General features: G+C 36.8%; 1 protein-coding gene across 1 annotated transcript in view; it reads right to left on the bottom strand.

Annotated features, from left to right (window-relative positions):
* The window catches only part of LOC126236021 (U3 small nucleolar RNA-associated protein 14 homolog B), a 60,346-nt gene extending 47,285 nt beyond the window's left edge, over positions 1 to 13,061 (bottom strand). Inside the window, exons 1-2 of the mRNA XM_049945043.1 lie at positions 12,795 to 13,061; positions 3,127 to 3,340 (exon numbers count right to left, since the gene is read on the bottom strand). Coding sequence (XP_049801000.1) covers positions 3,127 to 3,340; positions 12,795 to 12,898 — 318 coding nt within the window. The 5' untranslated portion in view covers positions 12,899 to 13,061. The remainder of the gene's footprint in view (positions 1 to 3,126; positions 3,341 to 12,794) is intronic.
* Positions 13,062 to 18,448: the final 5,387 nt, after the last annotated feature.

Here is an 18,448-nt window from a genome sequence, read left to right on the forward strand (position 1 = left end):
GAAACAAACACTAATTGATTGTAAGCAGACATTTAATAATGAAATATCTTCTTCTTCTTCTTCTCCTTGGCTTCTATAGGGACTCGAAGCTCCCGTTCTGATCGCATGTTGCCACCAAATTCTTCAATGCTACTTCCTGCCAATTATCTACACCAACCTTGTTGCATGCCATTTTAATTTAATTTACCCATGAACTCCTGTGTCTCCCATTAAATCTCTTACCACTTGACTTCTCCATTAATACTCCTGAAACCACTTGATTCTCTTCCAGTCTCATCAGATGGCCTGCCCATTGAAGTTTTCTGAAATTTATTATGCTCATTATTGTTGCGGCAGCACATGATTTTTTGTGTTGTGTCTTCTCTTCCAGCTTTGTGATTGATTTTCATTGTATGAGCCAGAGATTTTCGTGTAAACTCTGTTTTCAAATACTTGTACTTGGTGTTCTTTCTTTTAGTTACACTCCATGTTTCTGCTCCATAGATAGGAATGGACTGACGATTGTGTTATATAGTTTCACTTCTATTCTCCTTGTCAGTAGCTTAGACCCTAGAAGTTTTTGTATTGTGTGATAGGCTCTATTAGCATTTTGCAGCCTCATTTTCACTTCTATGTATCTCTGATTTTGTTCATCTGTTATTGCCCCCAGAAATATGAACTGTTCAATGCTTTCGAATTTATGTCTGCCGCTTATTAGATGTGATTGGTTAATAATGAAATATGGTTTTCTTATATAGTATATGATATTGCATTTGGATATATTTTAACTAATTTGTATTTCTATGTATTATTGGTTTAAGATCAGTTTCGATAACCAAACATTTTTGAAGCTGAATGTGTGACATTTTTTGTAAACATTTTGTAGGAAATGTCTAGACACTGGCTTACATAGTCAGCTATTTGGCAATACCTGCCTATATAACTCAATGTGAGGGTGATGTGAGAAGGCAGGTGGATTACTGACAATCTGTTTTGTTTTTCCTACTTCCAAAATTATTATTTTTTTAAATCTTCAATATAGCCATTAAGTGCACTGTAGCTAAAAAAACTCAAAATATTGACTTGGGTCTGATTCAACTTAACATTGTTATGTGTTACTTTCTTTTGACTATTCTCAATCCATTAGTATGATCAGTGTGGTTGAAATCTGTGTTAATTACAAAGTAACAGTACATTCAGATTTCATTATCATTGTTCATATGTAAACATACACCCAATTACTGACTCCCTGATAAAGTAGGTAAAGAAGCTGTAGAAATAAGTAAGGTATTCACACAAACAGCAACAAAAATATGTTAGCAACACATGCACTCTACTGATTTTCAAGTAATTAACCATTTTAGATAAAACATTGTTACTGAAATAATCATATATTTTCACAAACTTACCAGTATAATTCAATAGAAATTGTTACTGTATCTGGAAGTTCATGTCTGAATGAATCTCCATCCACTATTCAGTTACTAAGAAATGTAAATCTTTAATTGCAATTTGTGAAAATCAGGCAAGCAAAAATACACAACTTCAGTTTAATTATTGTAAACTTACAAAAGAGACATGCTGGAAGCCATTTTAGTTCAATCTGCAGTGAGTTATGATATGAGCAAGTTATATGTAAAAAAAAAAAAAAATAAATAAAATAAAATAAAAAAAAAATAAAATAAAAAATAAAAATTAAAAAAAAAAGGATAATGCACCGCATACAATTTAGTACAAATTATAGTTGGGAAATGTGCCACATATTATCTAAATTTCGGTTTGGGAGTTTATTCAATTATTGTTTTTAATGACTGACTGCGAACTTGTAATTATTTTCACTGACAGTGTTGAACTTCAATAATGGCTAGTGCACAATTTTAACAGTGTTACTCCCAACAGTAGCTGGCTGTGCACATCGTTTCTGCATTGACCCAATTGTTAGACCTGAAGCACAGTGTCTTACGAGTTATATTCAGTGACTGCGTTAATTATGTATTTTCCACAAGTGAACAGTTTTGATTTATTACATTATGGTTAGGTGACTGCACTCAAGCAATATTGTAGGACATCAGTCAAGTTTAGTGTGAGGTTACTCATTTATCTGTACTGTAATTAAAACAGCATGACTCAAATTGGCTTTAAACATTAGTTTATTCAGACACCAAGGGCAATTGAAGTGTTTGAACTTCAATTTATGGTGTGGACTACATTACTGATAACAGATTATGCCCACTACCAACTTTTCACACTTTTGACAGAAGTGCAGTTATTGATGATGACTGTGAAGGCAAAAATGTGTAGACAACACTACCTACTTAATTTTTAACTTTCTGCAATTTCCTCAGTTTTAATCTACAGTTCACAGCCAATGAATCATGGTTAGAGTCAAAAAGTTCCCCTGGGAATGTTTTACAGTTTAAATTTGTTTTCAAAACCTCTGTCTTGCCATTATGAAATCTATTCATTACTAAATCCATTGTTGTTGTTGCTGCTGCTGTTGTTATCTATAGCTTATATACAATGCATTCTGTAGCATTGACTGACTAAGGATGCCTGATTGGATAAGAAGGAGAGCCTGAAACGCAGGATCTTCCCAGGTGACAAAATGCATAAATAAATAAATTCACCCACAGTATGCCAAGCAAATTGCTTTTAATCTTGCACATTTTTAATAGCAAATCTATTTTATTCATTAGAATAATTTCTCCACAGGCCCAATAAAAGTTTAACTTTGTAATAATGTGTTTTTATGAAGTCTCCTTAAAGTGCTTATGCCAAATGACTGAATCTGCTTAAAAGCAACTGAAAATGAAGATGTGTGAAGAGAATCATCTATTCCCCCACCACCATCTCCAAATCTTCAATGTTTTTATAATCTACTCTGTATGGTCACAGATTGGGTTACTATTGACTGACAGCTGAGAGGTTGTCCTCAATGTACCTGAGCGGGCACAATCATCCATGGCGCATGCATATTATCAATGTATTGGTGGAGGGTGGTAAACGAACTTCAGAGAGATTTTGTCATTCAACATGTTACCGAGCTCACACGAATCTTACACCTGTATGTGATGTGCTAGTCACATCCCTTAAACATAATACCAAAACCAGATCTTTTGATAAATACATGAAATTAAAAGTGCTCACCTTTTCTGCTTCAAATTTTTCTAGTGGAGGTTTAAGTGGTTTTGCCTTTTGTTTCAAATTTTTTAATTTCTGTCCAATTTCTACATGGCTCGCACGTTTCTCAAGAGCTTTGGTTAACTCATTAACACCAACAGTATCATTTTCTATCTGATGTTTGCCCAAGTTGAATTCAGATATTTGGCGACTGGTTTCTTTCCTGGTTGGTGCCTTAACACTGAAATATCACAGAACGGTGTTGAGAATGTGTGTATTGGTTAAAAGAGAAACAAGGTAATTTCATGTAGAGAACATTGTAAATATGTGCCTTCTTATTAAATTTATATTGAAAATTTATATTATGTGCTCATTAGGCTCAGAAAGAAATGCCAGTTGCTTCAGATCTCATAATAAGGTATATAAACATTATGTCAACAGAGTGAATAAAAGCAGTTGCGTGCCCTCGAATCAGACATCAAACTACATTTAGATATTCCCTTATTTTGTTTTTACTATCCACTAAACAAACTTTAGAAGATGATGATGACATTATTAACCATTTACAGCAATAACTCTTCACTTCTGTATTGTCAAATTACACTTTTCATGTGCAACTAAAGTTACATGGACATCAACTCCAAAGTACATCACATACAAAGATGTCACTATCTCATGAAATACATTACTGTAGTCACCAACTTTAATCTGCACACTGGGATATGTCATCCTAAGATTTTTTATGGAATTATGTGTGTGTGATAAAACATCCACAAGATAAAAGCTAAGAACCATACTTACAATCTGATGTTTACAAATTACTACTTACCGAAGAATGTTGTCTGAGAAATAAGCAAACACCAACAGTCATCACAAATCAAGTACTACAAAGGCATCTTGACACACTATAGCACTAGTGCGGTTTGTAGGAATGCAGAAACTTGATCTTTCGAAAACCATGTATTATGTCAACAACAGACCCAGAAGAGTTCCATGATACAATACAGCTAAAAAGGTTTAAAACAATAGGTGCAGTGCCATCTGTGATGTCTCTCCGCAACGGCAGAAAGGATGGCAATGCATCATTTTAACATAAGCAACAGGGAGATAGTTTTAAGTACTCAGTGTGAGGCGAGAAAATAGGTGATGTATTTCAAGACTGCAAAACCAATCAATGTTCTTAGCACATTATTTATGGTTTGGTATTATTTTGTTCTCATGCTTGCAGTTTTCCTGGGAGTCCAGGCAGTGAATTCCATCAAATGGAATTTTGGAGTGACATAGGCCTACAGCACCACAGTGCATTTTTAAACTGAAATTTGAAAGAACAGAGATACAAGAATACATTTGCTGGTACTAGGGGAACAAGAAAATTTCATCCACGGGTGTATTAATATAGAGATGTAATAAGAGTGGATCTTTTCAAAATGCCTCTTTTTTTTTTTAACTGAATAGTCATTTGCGTGCAGCAAAAAGAAGTTGGGAATAATTTTTTAGTTTCCCATCCTACATGTTTACACCTGCAAAAATGAATTCATACATCATGAAATAGCTTTATCAAGCAAATCACTACTGGAGGGAGTCACTCCTGTAGAGAAGTCTTTGTTGACATTGCTGTCAAACAGAATGGTCATTGAGGAGAGGGATTTAATAAAGAAGCTGGTGGTTTACAATTTGGTGGGAAGTAATACGAAGCAGGCAACAAAATGAGAAGGAAATAAGTGTTTGGGGGTGTCAAAAGAAGACCCTAAAACCAGATTTGTGCCCTTTTAGATAAAAGCTGTACAACTCAATACCATTAAAGAACACATTTTGCATTGCACAGCTGTTATTTCTGATTGTTCCCACTGTATCGGTGCCTCTATGATGAAGGTTTCGATCACCTGAGTTTGAGATACTGCAATAGATGCTCACACAAATACTGAATGCACACTTAGGAAGGTGTTAGAAGATTGCTACATGACACAACACAATTCAGGACACAGTTTGACAGTTATCTACTTGAATCTCTAAAGCAGACTTATTCAGGTAGGCCTACTTTTATGTGACTGCCACCTACATTTAAATCCAAAACAATAACATTTCCAACACTTTCATTGTTGCTTTTTCCATTTCATAAAGAATCATTACAATACTGTCACTTCTTTTACCATATTCCGCAGCAAAATATTGTCACTACATTTGCATGTGAAAGATAATGAACTTGCCATCACCACAAATTCATTTTTACTGAGTTTTAGGAATGAGCCGAGGCCAAAAAATGTTATATTTACAAGGCAGTTGGCAACATTTTCTTTTATTTATTTATTTGCTGTCCATATAACAACCAGTCTACAGACAGTGTCACAGATTTAGTTCATGTGTACATAAAGATGAAAGTTTGTAGTAAGTTTACAAAAACAAATTTATGGCTATATACATTAACAGTTTTACAGGGAGACCCTACAATGTGAAACCTTATTTTTATTTATTCATTCATTCATGCATGGATCATCTTACAATGATACAGGATTTGTCATCACAGTACAATAAAAATAAATATTAGCTCAAAAATAAACACACACACAGAACAAGTAATAACACTAAGGGAATAGCATGTGTCAACCGTAGCCTTGGTGAAGGAACCATCCTAGCATCTGCCTGACGTGACTTAGGAAAATCACAGAAAACCTAATCAGGATAGCCAAACACAGCAAGCTCCATCATCGCAAATATGAGTTCAGCTTCTTAAGAACTGCACTGTCTCATTCAGATGCTCCCTTCTATTGAATAACTGCAATTCTCTATTAATAAAAAATTCAGTTTAGTCTTTAAGGTATTTGAATCACCTATCTTGACATCAGAAGGCAGTCTATCGTAAAAAAAATTGTCCTTACTGTATGTGAACTGCAGTCTGCCACTTTTTTATTGCCCACAATTTTGTGAATGTTTTCCCTTCTCTGTGCACTGTAGTTATGTACATTACTGTGTATTAGATTATTATCTGGGTTTGTTTCCACAAACATGATTGCCTGCAGGCTGTACATAGAGAGATGGTAGGCCTAAGCATTTTATAATTTCTGAAAATTTCTCTACAAGGCTGTCTAGTTTACCTCATCTACCACCCTTATTGCCTTTTTACACAGCCTAAAAAGCTTGTCTGTGAAGACAGCTGGTACCACACACCAGAAAATGCAGATGTATCAACTGAACAGTTCAAATATTATTCAGGTTGGTTGGTTGTTTGGGGGAAGAGACCAAACAGCGAGGTTATCGGTCTCATAGGATTAGGGAAGGATGGGGAAGGAAGTCGGCCGTGCCCTTTCAAAGGAACCATCCCGGCATTTGCCTGGAGCGATTTAGGAAAATCACGGAAAACCTAAATCAGGATGGCCGGATGCGGGATTGAACCGTCGTCCTTCCGAATGTGAGTCCAGTGTGCTAACCACTGCGCCACCTCGCTCGGTCAAATATTATTCAGAAAACAGTCCATAACCACAATTTGTGGATGTCTCATATTAATTTGCATACCTCTTTTTGAATGTATCATGTGTCACAAATTTATTTTTATCATTGCGGAGATTATTTGGTAAATATGTGTGATTACAACCAGTGATCTTCAAAAATGTTGCTCATTTCACATTGCTTCCTCTCACTGCTACTAAACACATCATCTATCCACTGGTCTCTCAAACTTTCAACTAGCTGTTAACACCACCTTTTGTGTTTCCTGTATGCCCTATGTCAAGTGCTGCAAATGTTGCTTCATACATTGTAAGTAGCAGCACTGTCCTTGATCTACGGACTTACCAGTAAAAACGTTCAAGCGAAAAAGCTTGAAAACGATGTTTTGTGTAGTCATAAATCATAGAATATCATGTAGCTTACCAACAGAAAAGTTAATGTTTTCAAAATGTATGATGTAAAGTATCTATCCACAAGAAACATCATCATTTACAAATGCCTGTGCCTTATCATTGCAACCGTTCAATTTAACTCTCTGTATCTTTGGCAGTAAAGGTTCTCCATTCTCTTCTTTTGGGCTGGCTTGGTTTTTCGTCTACTTTCTCCTCAATAAATATTCCCTTGAAAATACGTCTAAGGAAGCTGTTATGCCTTGATAATAATTTTCTCCTTTCAATTGCTTTTAACTGATCTCTCCATTTACATATTTCTTTCACTGCGACGTAATTTCCATTGCTTGCTTTTACTTTATTTTACTTATTTATTTATTAAATTGGTGCTTTAGTTCATAGTATTTTTCTGTAAGTTTAATAAACAAAACATGTTCACATAACAGAGAATTCAGTCATAAATAATATATTATCAATCAGTATTCACAAGTCTGCCACAGCCGGGGTAACTTTTAAATTTCGCAATTTTAGAAATCCTGTGGTTTTGAGGTGAAGAACTCGTCGAGTCATGTTCAGAGTGCATTTTCGTCCAGAAAGGAAGTTTATTTAGGGTTGTTTGATAAAGAGCACAAGATGAGGTGAATACGGTGGGTGCAGAATGACTTAACACTCCAACTCCCCCCCATAGTGCGGGTGGGTATTATCATGGAGGAGGGTCACTTCACATAATTTTCCTGGTCGTTGTTCTTGGATAGCATCAGCAAGACATATCAGTTGTTGATAATAAATGTCAGCCGTGATAGTTACACCTTGGGTAAGCAATTCGTAGCATACCACATCGTTGCTGTTCCAACAGATGCATATCACTATCTTTTGTGGACACACACAGCTTTGTTTTGGGTGAACCATTCCAATATTTTCCTTATGAGAGGACAGAGAAACCATTTCTCATCATCAGCAATAAAACAGGACAGGAATGGTTAGTGTTGTTCGTGAGCCAACTGGTGACAAGCAAGCAGAGACGCACATGTGGCTACCCGCTGATTTCTGTAAATTTGGCGTAGAGCATGTGGTACCCATACATCTGAATTTTGAACCTTCCCCACAGCATGGAAATGTTCCACATTGGTGAAATGATCACAGTTCATCACATCTGCAAAGTACCATGTACTATGACATGAGTCACTGAGGATTAATGTGTTTAAACAATCTTCATCAAACCCCACAGGTCTCCCAGAACTTGGAGGATCACTAATGTCAAAACGACACTCCTTAAAACGATAAAAACATTTTCTTTCTGTGCTCTGTCCAACTGCATTGTCCCCATGCACAGCGCAAATGCTCCTGGCCACCTCTGTTGCTGTCAGCCTTCTACTAAACTCAAACAGAAGAAGATGTCGTAAATGTTTGGATGTTTGGATTCCGTGACTTCGCGCTCCGTTTTCCAGTGTACACAGCTCCATTCACTATCTCCAAATAATAATAAGTAAACTTAAATAGCAACAGTAAACTACAAATAAAAAACGACAGTCCATAAATAAACCCCCAGCAATCAAAATACCAACACGCAAAAACAAAATTGCTACGAAATTATTCACCATCCTAATAGTTATAACATATGCATTGATTCTAAATGTTTGTCAATCACTCGTAGCCAAATACGACAGTATAAAGGTAAGGTCTGGGAAAAATAAATTTCCTTTTCTCACCGCTTAGGTCTTTGTTTTCAATAAAACACTATTTCAGGCAAAGTAGTCAAAGACGGGGTGAAACATACATTTGCACAAACTACTTTGTGAGAGGAGGTCAATAACATTAACATATCCCTAATGAACTACGTAGGCCAGATTCCTTGTGAACTCAGTTTAATGTTCAGGGCTTATGATGGTATACCAGCTTCTTGTGAATTTCCTAAAACTCACATTGACAACCGGTCTCACCAAAAATACACTGCCTGGAAAAAACATGAAGGAGAAGAGAGAACCACCCAGAACAAGAGAAGGAAATGACAAAGAACTTGGCAGTATGAGCCCACTTAGTAAAACATTGCACCCCTTTGGCCTGGAAGCATCCACTGATATAGTTAAGAAGGATGTCTGAAGCAGTTCTTTTCTCCCTGAGCTAAGCTCGGCACACCTGTTGTAATTGGTCTTTGACATACTGGATACTGGCACCAGGACATAGTTGATGTCTGAGCTGATTCCATATGTTCTATCAAGGACAGATCTAGGGATCTTGTTGGATACAGGAGTATCTCAGCACTACACAGACAGTTCATAGCTACATTTGCCGTGTGTGGACAAGCACTGTCCTGTTGAAAAATGGCATCACGATACTGTCACATGATAGTTAGCACATGGGGATGCAGGATGTCCACTACTTTCCACTGTGCCATTGCAGTTCCCTCAGTCACAATTACCTGTGACGTGAAGTCATACTCGCTGACACCCCAAAACATGATGCCAGGATAAAATCACTCTCTCTCTCCAAAACATTGGAAGAATGAGACTGCCTGACAAGTTGCCACATTACTTGCCTACAATGGCTATTTGGGATAACGCAGAACCACAATTCATCACTGGACACAATGGGATGCCATTCAACACCACCATTTCAAAATGCAGGCATTTGTGTTGTGGTGTTAATGGCAGTCTATGCATGGGTACCATAATTCCCTTAGTCTGACTGGTGCTAGCATCCAACAAATGGTGCAGGAAGCCCGCCCAGTTAGCCGTGCGGTCTAATACACTGCTTTCCAGGAGGGAAGGCGTGCCAGTCCCCGGCACAAATCTGCCCGGCAGATTAGTGTCAAGGTCCAGTGTGCCAGCGAATCTGTGGATCGTTCTTAAGGCAGTTTTCCATCTGCCTCAGCGAATGCAGGATGGTTCCTCTTATTTTGCCTCAGTTACACTATGTCGGCGATTGCTGTGCAAACACTTTCTCCACGTATGCTGTCTGCACCTAGTGGTCCATCTGTGAGGGCTTATGCCTGCCATGCCAAACTGATCCGCCAGCCAGCAAACTTGAAATCATCACTTCCTCTAACACGGGTCTATCCTGGACTCAGTATCTCGGCTGCCATCCACAGAAGATACCCAACAGCATCCACTGATCTGCCAGCAATCACCCTTGGAATTTTCACCTCTTCAAGATGCTGGCCTTTCCTGGATTTGGGTGTCACCATAACTGATATTCTTCTACATGAACCTGTACACAGCAGTTACCGTCACCACCTATCTCACAACAGACTACTGTCACAATGACTACTGTCACAACAGAACACTGTCACAACAGAGTCTGGCTTTGCCATATTCATAACGGATCAGGAGGATCCATTTCAGTTGTATCAGTCAGAATCTAAATAATACTGAAACAGGTTTTTTTCTGTGCTGTGTTAACAAAGTGTCACACGCTGTTTGGGAACTCATCGTTTATTGTATGCAGCCTACCACCTAGGACATGTCACCCATCACGTCTTTTGGATGTTTCACTTTTGTTTGTCAGACAGGGCATTTATGAAGAACATGGTTTCATTCCTAATTAAGACTCTTAACATTGTTGAATGCCAGCCACCAGCACATTAAATATCACTACAAGAGAAGGGGCAACAGAGGAAAGCACTAATAATGAATAAAGAAAACTGGATTGAAACCAGACTTTCAACTGCACAACATTTCCAGCCTCAGATGTGGGGACAGACCATAATTTTGTGGTTATGAACTATAAATTAAAACTGAAGAAATTGGAAAATGGGAGGAAAATGAGGTGACGGGACATGGATAAACAGACAAAGAAACACTGATTGCAGGAAATTTTAGAAGAAGCATTACACAATGATTGACTAAAATAAGGGGAAGTAATACAACAGAAGATGAATAGTTAACTTTGTGAGAGGAAATAGTGAAGATAGAAGACGATCAAAAATGCAAAAAGACGAAGCTCAATAGAGACCATTGGATAACACAAGAAATATTGGATTTCACTGATATAAGAAAAAACTATAAAAATGCAGACAACGATCTACATAAAAGGGAATAAAAATGCGAATTAACCAAAATCAATAGTAAGTGTAAAATACGAAAGTTTTTGTAACGCATAGTTAGGGCACAGGCTGAGCCACTGCACGCATTAATCACGTGATTGCGACCTTCAGGCACATTGCTTCAGAAATATGTGGCATTATGTGAAAATGACTGTATCATAACAATAAAATATTCTACTTAACTCTGCTTATTGCATCATACTTAAACGTAGGCAGTAGTTACCTTATACCGGATTGTCTCACATTTAACTCTAACCACCTCCTCTGTCTCTGGCACATGTGTGTTGCAAAAGTACAAAAATTGATGTGTCAACCAACTGCAACTTGTTACACACACATGCCCCCAAATGCTTATCATGCAATATAAAGTTACATATCACATACAGTACTGTGTATATATTAACCCTTTTTTTTTTAAAAAAAATCTTAGATCCACTGTTATTTTTTTATCTTATCATTCTCTGCAGGGGCATCAGTTATTTATGTATTTATGAGGCCTAAAAAGTTTGTTTTGCCCACACCTAGTTTCTGATGTATGTTCTCTACATTGTGATGAACTTTGCTGCTGTTTCACATTTCCTCTGATGTGGTTGTGAATGCTTCATTTTACAATAAAGATGTATGTAGGCCTATGATTTCACCCATTCTTCAACTTCATGTACCAAGATGTTGGTTTTGAGATTCGACAGTATATATGTAGCTCATCAATATTGTACTGAATATATATGGTATAAATATTTATCTTCTATTCATGAAATACATTTTGACAATTGTATTAAAAGCTTTTGTGCTGATGGTAATGTGTGACAATCATGTATAGTATGTACCCACGTCTCGATATAATGGTTAGTATAACACAGAGATATACTCTGAAATCTAATCAATATTTCAGTTAGATACTTGCATTTTTATTTTCTGACTGACAGTTACATTTTCCCACACAATCATGCACATGTGTCACTTACATGAAGCAGTGTATGTAGTGCCATTTGTAGGAAACATTGCAAGGTTTAGTTTCTTGTCACTGCTGAGTGGATGCAGCAGTTAAATAATGTGGTAACACTACTATTCTTATATGCATTACCATGCCACACAATTTACATTTCAGATGATGACTGATACAAAGGTGCTGTGCACATATTTGCACAGTGCATGAATTTCTGACAACATCAATGGCAATGCATGCACATCTGTTACCATAGGTAATTACTATGTTTTTGTAATGTTACATCCAATGTAGTTTTGTATAACCTTCATTTTTTAGCTCTCTTCTGTTGTGGTATCCACAACTACATCATTACTCTGAAATTCACAATTAAGTGCCTAGCAGAGGCTTCATTGGACCACTTTTAAGCTACTTCTCTACTGTTCCACTCTCGAACACTTAAATCTTCCCGTGCGAGCTCTGATTCTCTTATTTTATTACTATGATTATTTGCCCCTATGTAGATGGGTGCCAACAAAATATTTTCACTCTCTGATTGAAATTTCATGAGAAGGTCCTGCCGCTGCAAAAATGGCTACAGGGTTCTATGATTACTTTTAAATAATCCACATTGGTCATCGGCGTGACATGGTTTTCACTCTTACATGAGACACGGCGAATGGGAAGTACGTGTCTAAATCGTTGGCAGCGACAGTTAATAACACGTGGCTAGTAACCAGTCGTATTTCCCGTAAAACAACGAAACTGATCGTAATGCCACTAATTCAGAAACAAAAACAAATGCAGCCTAAGTACAGCTCAGTGCTTAAAAATTAGAATTGTGTACACAATAATAACAGAAGATCCTTAGTAATCGATAACACTAGGTAATTACCGCTGCTTCCCATCCAATTGTCTAACAGCTGACAAAAGTTTCGAATGCTCTAAATCCAAAACTTCATTCTCGGATTCAATATCACTTGCTTTGCTCTCATCCATTATTGTTGGAAATTAATACACAGTTATGTGGGGAGAATGTAGCTTTTACTGATTGTCTGATTATAACCACATCTGACATAAAACTCTACGACACATAAACATTACTGTTACACAGCCAAACACTGTAAACAACACCGCACATCTAAACACGTGCATCGCACGATGTAAACACGCCAAAGATACAGTACAGCGGGCCCAAAGAGTTTAACTAGAGTAGATCGAGCGTCTGGCTTCGCTGTCGTTTCGGATCAATAATAGGAAACTCTTGACCATTCCCACCCGGCTTCAGACAATACCTGGCTGCGCGTGTTCTAGCGTTCTCAAAGTAATTGCTTAGACGTGTGCTACGTTCGCCTACTCCCACGTTACTCGCTCATTCTCATTTCCCTTTATTTCTTTGTTATTGTATGCCAGAAGCCAATATAAAAGGAAAAATTCTTTGTTATCTTTTGTTTCTGTTGCTTTATATTTTATGCTGGAATTTACTTGTTTTTTTATATAGTTTGCACTATTTTAGAGACGAACACAGAAGCAGTTTCAAAATAGTGCAGAAGTAATTCGGAGATGAAAAGGGTTGAACTGATAATGTGGAGAGCTGCATCGAACCAGTCTTTGTGCTGAAGATCAAAACAACAACAACAAGCACATTGTTATGATGATGACTGTCACTGTTCAAATTGGTTCAAATAGTCTGCCATTTCTTGCCGATAACGTTAGTTTTAAGAAACTAGAGTCTCCATAATGTAAATACACTGTAAAGGTAGAACACGTAAACGCTTAAAAAGAGGCTCATTGGAGTTTCTAGGTTTATATCCTTCGTGATCCAAATGGCCTTTTCTGTATTCTCAAAACTTAGCTACTGCCAAATTATCCTAGATTGTGAACCCATATTTAATGTGGTGAAGAAAATAGACGTGATAGGTACCCTTAATTTTTTTCTCATGTCGTCCATATCTTACATAAAATTAAAGCTGATGCTATTTACATTTTCCATCACAAACTCAGTGACACCTAGTCATACACCCAGATCTCAAATTGACATGGTAGGCACATACTCAGTAGGTATATAGCAAGCTATTAAAAGTGGTTTCATCCCTCACAAATTAGGAATCATTGTAAGTGAAAACCAGTTGCTTGCATGTTACAGTTTCATCTATTAACGTTTTCTTCTTTATATTGGTCTCTGTAAACACTAGACTGCACACTAACATTATTCTTGAGGCAACAAAAGACAACCAGAGCTATCAAAGCAGTGTTGAATATGTGACAATCATTTAAACCACCTGCCTCAGTGCTTTACACCGTTAATTGTATTAACATTTGAAATCTAACAGCCCAGTTTTCAAACGAATTCAAAGCTGATTTGCATCATTTGGTTAACTACTATGTTACCAGGCAGGACACAAACATGTAATTTCGCCTTTTGAGATCTGAAAGTGATTTTCTAGAACTTCATGTCAAAGTATTCGCTAATAGTGCGTTCATCTATTAATAGAAACATGAATCGTCTATTCGTTGAACTGTAGTTATCACTATTGTTTACAGACAATTGTGTAACAAAAAAAGCACAAAATGTTCTGCATTTTGTAATGTTAGTAACCTGTAACAACTCTCTTTGTCATACTCTAAACTTGCTACACTGTTGTTTAACATAAAAACGTCTTATTATGTCTTAATTAGTGTAATTCACAATATGAATCTAAACTGAGAATATAAACAAAGTGTTTATTTAGGCTGCTGGATTATATATTGAAATTCTGTCTACACTAAAAAAAATAATATGCTCATATTTGAAGCAGTAAACATGTTAGGAATACTTGGGATAATACAGGACAATTTCAGTGCAGTTAACGAAAATGGAACTAGCATTGTTTATGTGAATCATTTCACCGATTTTCCCATTAAAACGACAAATACCCATTTGACCTTGTCTCCTATTTCATGTACTTCAATTGTAACCGCCAAGTAATAACTTTTCTGTAATTTTGGACAACTGATGTGATTGTAATTATCGAATTTATCGAATTACAATATTTAAGAATGTTCCAATGGTCAGTGAGTGTGTATATGACCAGTGATAAATTGTAGTGGGATTTTGGGGTCAATTCTAGTGACCAATGATGTAATGTGTGATGTTATTTTGTTTGTGCCGCAGATTGCTGTCGATGAACGTTAAATGATTTCTCTGGATTTTCTCGTTACGCGTGTGTATTAAAAATTCGATGTAGATTGTTTCGTTTTGGTCTCGTAATTTCTTTTCGGCATCTTTTGTTAATGATAGTAGTCGTGATGTATAAGTAGTCGTGATTTATAAGGTCTTGATTTCTCACGCTGTTCGTTATAGATGCGTCAGTTGTTTTTACTGCGAAAATTTTGCTTCAGAAAATGAGTGACCATAAATCAACTATAAAACTTTGCAATCATTGGGCGTCATTGCTGAATTTTGGAAGTACAGTGTCTCTGTAAATTATATGGGTTTGACGAAGGTTGCGTCATCACGAACTTCCGACGAGTACATGTGGAAGTTGCAGAAAAAATAACATATGGAGATCCATACGCAGGGGGACGTGGTTCGAAAGATCGAGGCTGAATTTAGAAGTAATTGTCATGCTAACCTACTATTTTTGCTATGAATATTCTTGCAGATCTGTCATGCACGAAGCAGGGGTTTCATGTGGCAGTGTAGTCGACTGGTTCTCGTTTTGCAGAGAAGTCTGCAGGGAATTTATAAATTATAGGGGGTCATTGGGGGGACCAGGGGTTATAGTTGAAGTAGACGAGTCACATTTTGGAAAGAGAAAATACGAAAGGGGGCACGAGGTTGTTGGGCTTTGGGTTTTTGGAATAGTAGTTTCTGGAGAAGATTGTACTGATGCTGTATTTAGGGTTGTACCAAATTGGACAAAGGAAGTCTTGACATATTAAATAGAAGAATATGTGGAAGAAGGTTCTGTAGTCATGTCGGATGGTTTTGCTTCGTACAGGGTGTTGGGTGAAAGGGGTTATCATCATTTGGTCGTGAATCACAATATTCAGTTTAAAAATTATAAGATGGGGGCATGTACTAATACTTATCGAGGGGTATTGGGGGGCTGTGTAATCTGATGTCAGGTGGGCAAAGAGAAGTATTTCAGTTTTGCAAGGCCATTCAGATGAATACCGTTGGAGGAAGAGTATTCCTAAAGGTTATTGTTTATTTCTTGCATCTATGAAAGTAGTCAGCAAAATGTACAAGCCTCGTTTTGTTAGTTAGGTATTGGTGGGTCTGATATTTTTTTCTTGTTTTGCATTGCGTTTTTTTTATGTTACTGTATTGTGCGAGTGCTACGTTTTTTGTTTCTCTGGAGGGAGGTTTTTCTGTCCTTTTAATATTGTCTGGTTACAATGGTGGGCCGACGGGTATTGCTGTGTCTTTGCCAGAGCGTTTATGTGGTTGACTCGTGGTTTTATTATTTTAAAATTTTGCGTCTGATTGAGGGCGGGTGGTAGGGAACAACTGATTTGGGTGGTACCTCATTCGTGCCTGACAGTTTGTGTTTCTTATTATTTTTGTCATTTGTTATTCTGGATTTTGCTTCTTTCGTTACAGTTTCACCTTCTGACGTTATTATTTCTTGTTATGTCCTTATTTCGTACTTGTCTGCCTCGATCTTTGACTCGTTTGGAAGTTCATATGCGGTAAGTTTCTTTTCATGTAGCCACTTTTATGTTTTCCTTACCGATGTTTCTGCTACACTTCTCTTATTTTTACTGTCACTCCTGGTGTATCGATTTTACTGAGTGTTATTTGGAGCTACTGTAGCTGGTGGGTCTTTCGTGTAGTATAGTTATCGGTTGCAAGGTTCGATCATTTTTGCGTTTTATTTCTTTGAGTGTTGCAGTAATGTGTGTAAAGATTTTCATTTTTTGAAAGTCTAGTCGTATTCTCTAAATCACTAACAAGATCATTTTTCCAGCACATTTCTGATATGTTATAAGATTTTTGCGTAACAAACAGTAATATTGGAATCGGTAACTAGAAATAATCTCCTACATAGGTTGGTTGTAGTTACCGATTCCAACTGTTCGACGGTTCATTATTTGGATCGTTTTTGCAGTACATGTGCAAAATGTAATATGATATATGCACTCGTAATTGCTCTTGTGTTCTTATTTATTTCAGTCATCTTCAACTCGTTTAACTGAAATTCGCACGTAAATAATAGTCACGTTAAATGTATTATTTTATGGCCTGCTACATTCGTTTGTTTACGAGTATGATCCGTTCCATTCATAGATAGTCCATTGCAGCATCTTCGCCTTATGTATAACGTCATTGGTCAAAGCTGATGTGTGGTATCGAACACTAGAATTTATCCAGATTTTGAACTGCACTGAATCACCTACTATCAAGTCAAGAAATAAACAAAATTCAGAGTTCAATAAATTACAGGAACAATTAACAGCAGCAGGGCAACGAAGAGAAGTTATACCCAAGCCAACAATTTTTTTAAACAATCTGAGTTACACTCTCCTGACTTCAAGAACTTTAATTTCAGCCGTCTTCTTCAAAATCAGTATCCGTAAACACGTTACTTTAATTGATTTATTTTTTTCGACAGTTGTTATTCCCTGAAAGATGTGTTTACACAGCACATTGTATGTCAAAAAATGACTTATTGCAAAATCAACAAAAGTTGGGTGAGTCATTGTTACAAATATGTAATGTACACAGACTTGACCCTAAATATGGTAGTAATCTAGATTTCGCTTTGGGACTGAATAAATATTGACACTATTAACTTCACTAGGATGAAGATATCAATGAACTACATTACATTTACTTATGATGCAGATGCCCAGAAAATTATGAGAGTTTCATATCATACACAGAGTGCTAACAGAGAAGTATTTATGAAATTTGAAGGTTTCTTATTTGGTTTAGGCAAACAATTATTCAACATTAAAGTAATTTATAAGCACAGAGTAATAATTACATTTAAAATATCTGTATAAATGTATTGAAAGTAATTCCTCGTGTGCCTGTCTTATATGGGATGTTATTGCTGGATTAATTTTGCGAGGAAAGCTTCAATATCACAATACATTTCTCAGTATCTAATGTACAATGATAATTAACTTGAGAATTTTGACTAGTCTTTTATCTTGAGTCTACTTCTACAATGGGGTCACAACTGTTTTACAAAAATCGCAGTGACATGTTTCTTATCTGACAGACTAAAACTTTAAGGACAACAGAAATGTAATTAACACCATATTTTTCTTTTAGTAGCAATCAGCCATTTTAGTATACTCGCTAATATGGTTAGTGCAAATGGATAACTCAGGGGTCAAACTGAGGAAAACTACACGAATTTTATAGCTGCAGGTATACAATTATATTCCACTTGAGCTGTTCATCTGTCACTGCAGCCAGGTGCGTACAGCAACTAATCACGAGATGCCACTTTCCGGTCGGAAACGTCAACACAGTCAGGTGTTTCACTGGCTCCAGACACTCCAAAGACCGTTAGAATCTACATTTCATTTGACTTCTGGCCTGAAGAGGAC

This window comes from Schistocerca nitens, chromosome 2 (assembly GCF_023898315.1).
Source record: "Schistocerca nitens isolate TAMUIC-IGC-003100 chromosome 2, iqSchNite1.1, whole genome shotgun sequence".
Classification (NCBI taxonomy): Eukaryota; Metazoa; Arthropoda; class Insecta; order Orthoptera; family Acrididae; genus Schistocerca; species Schistocerca nitens.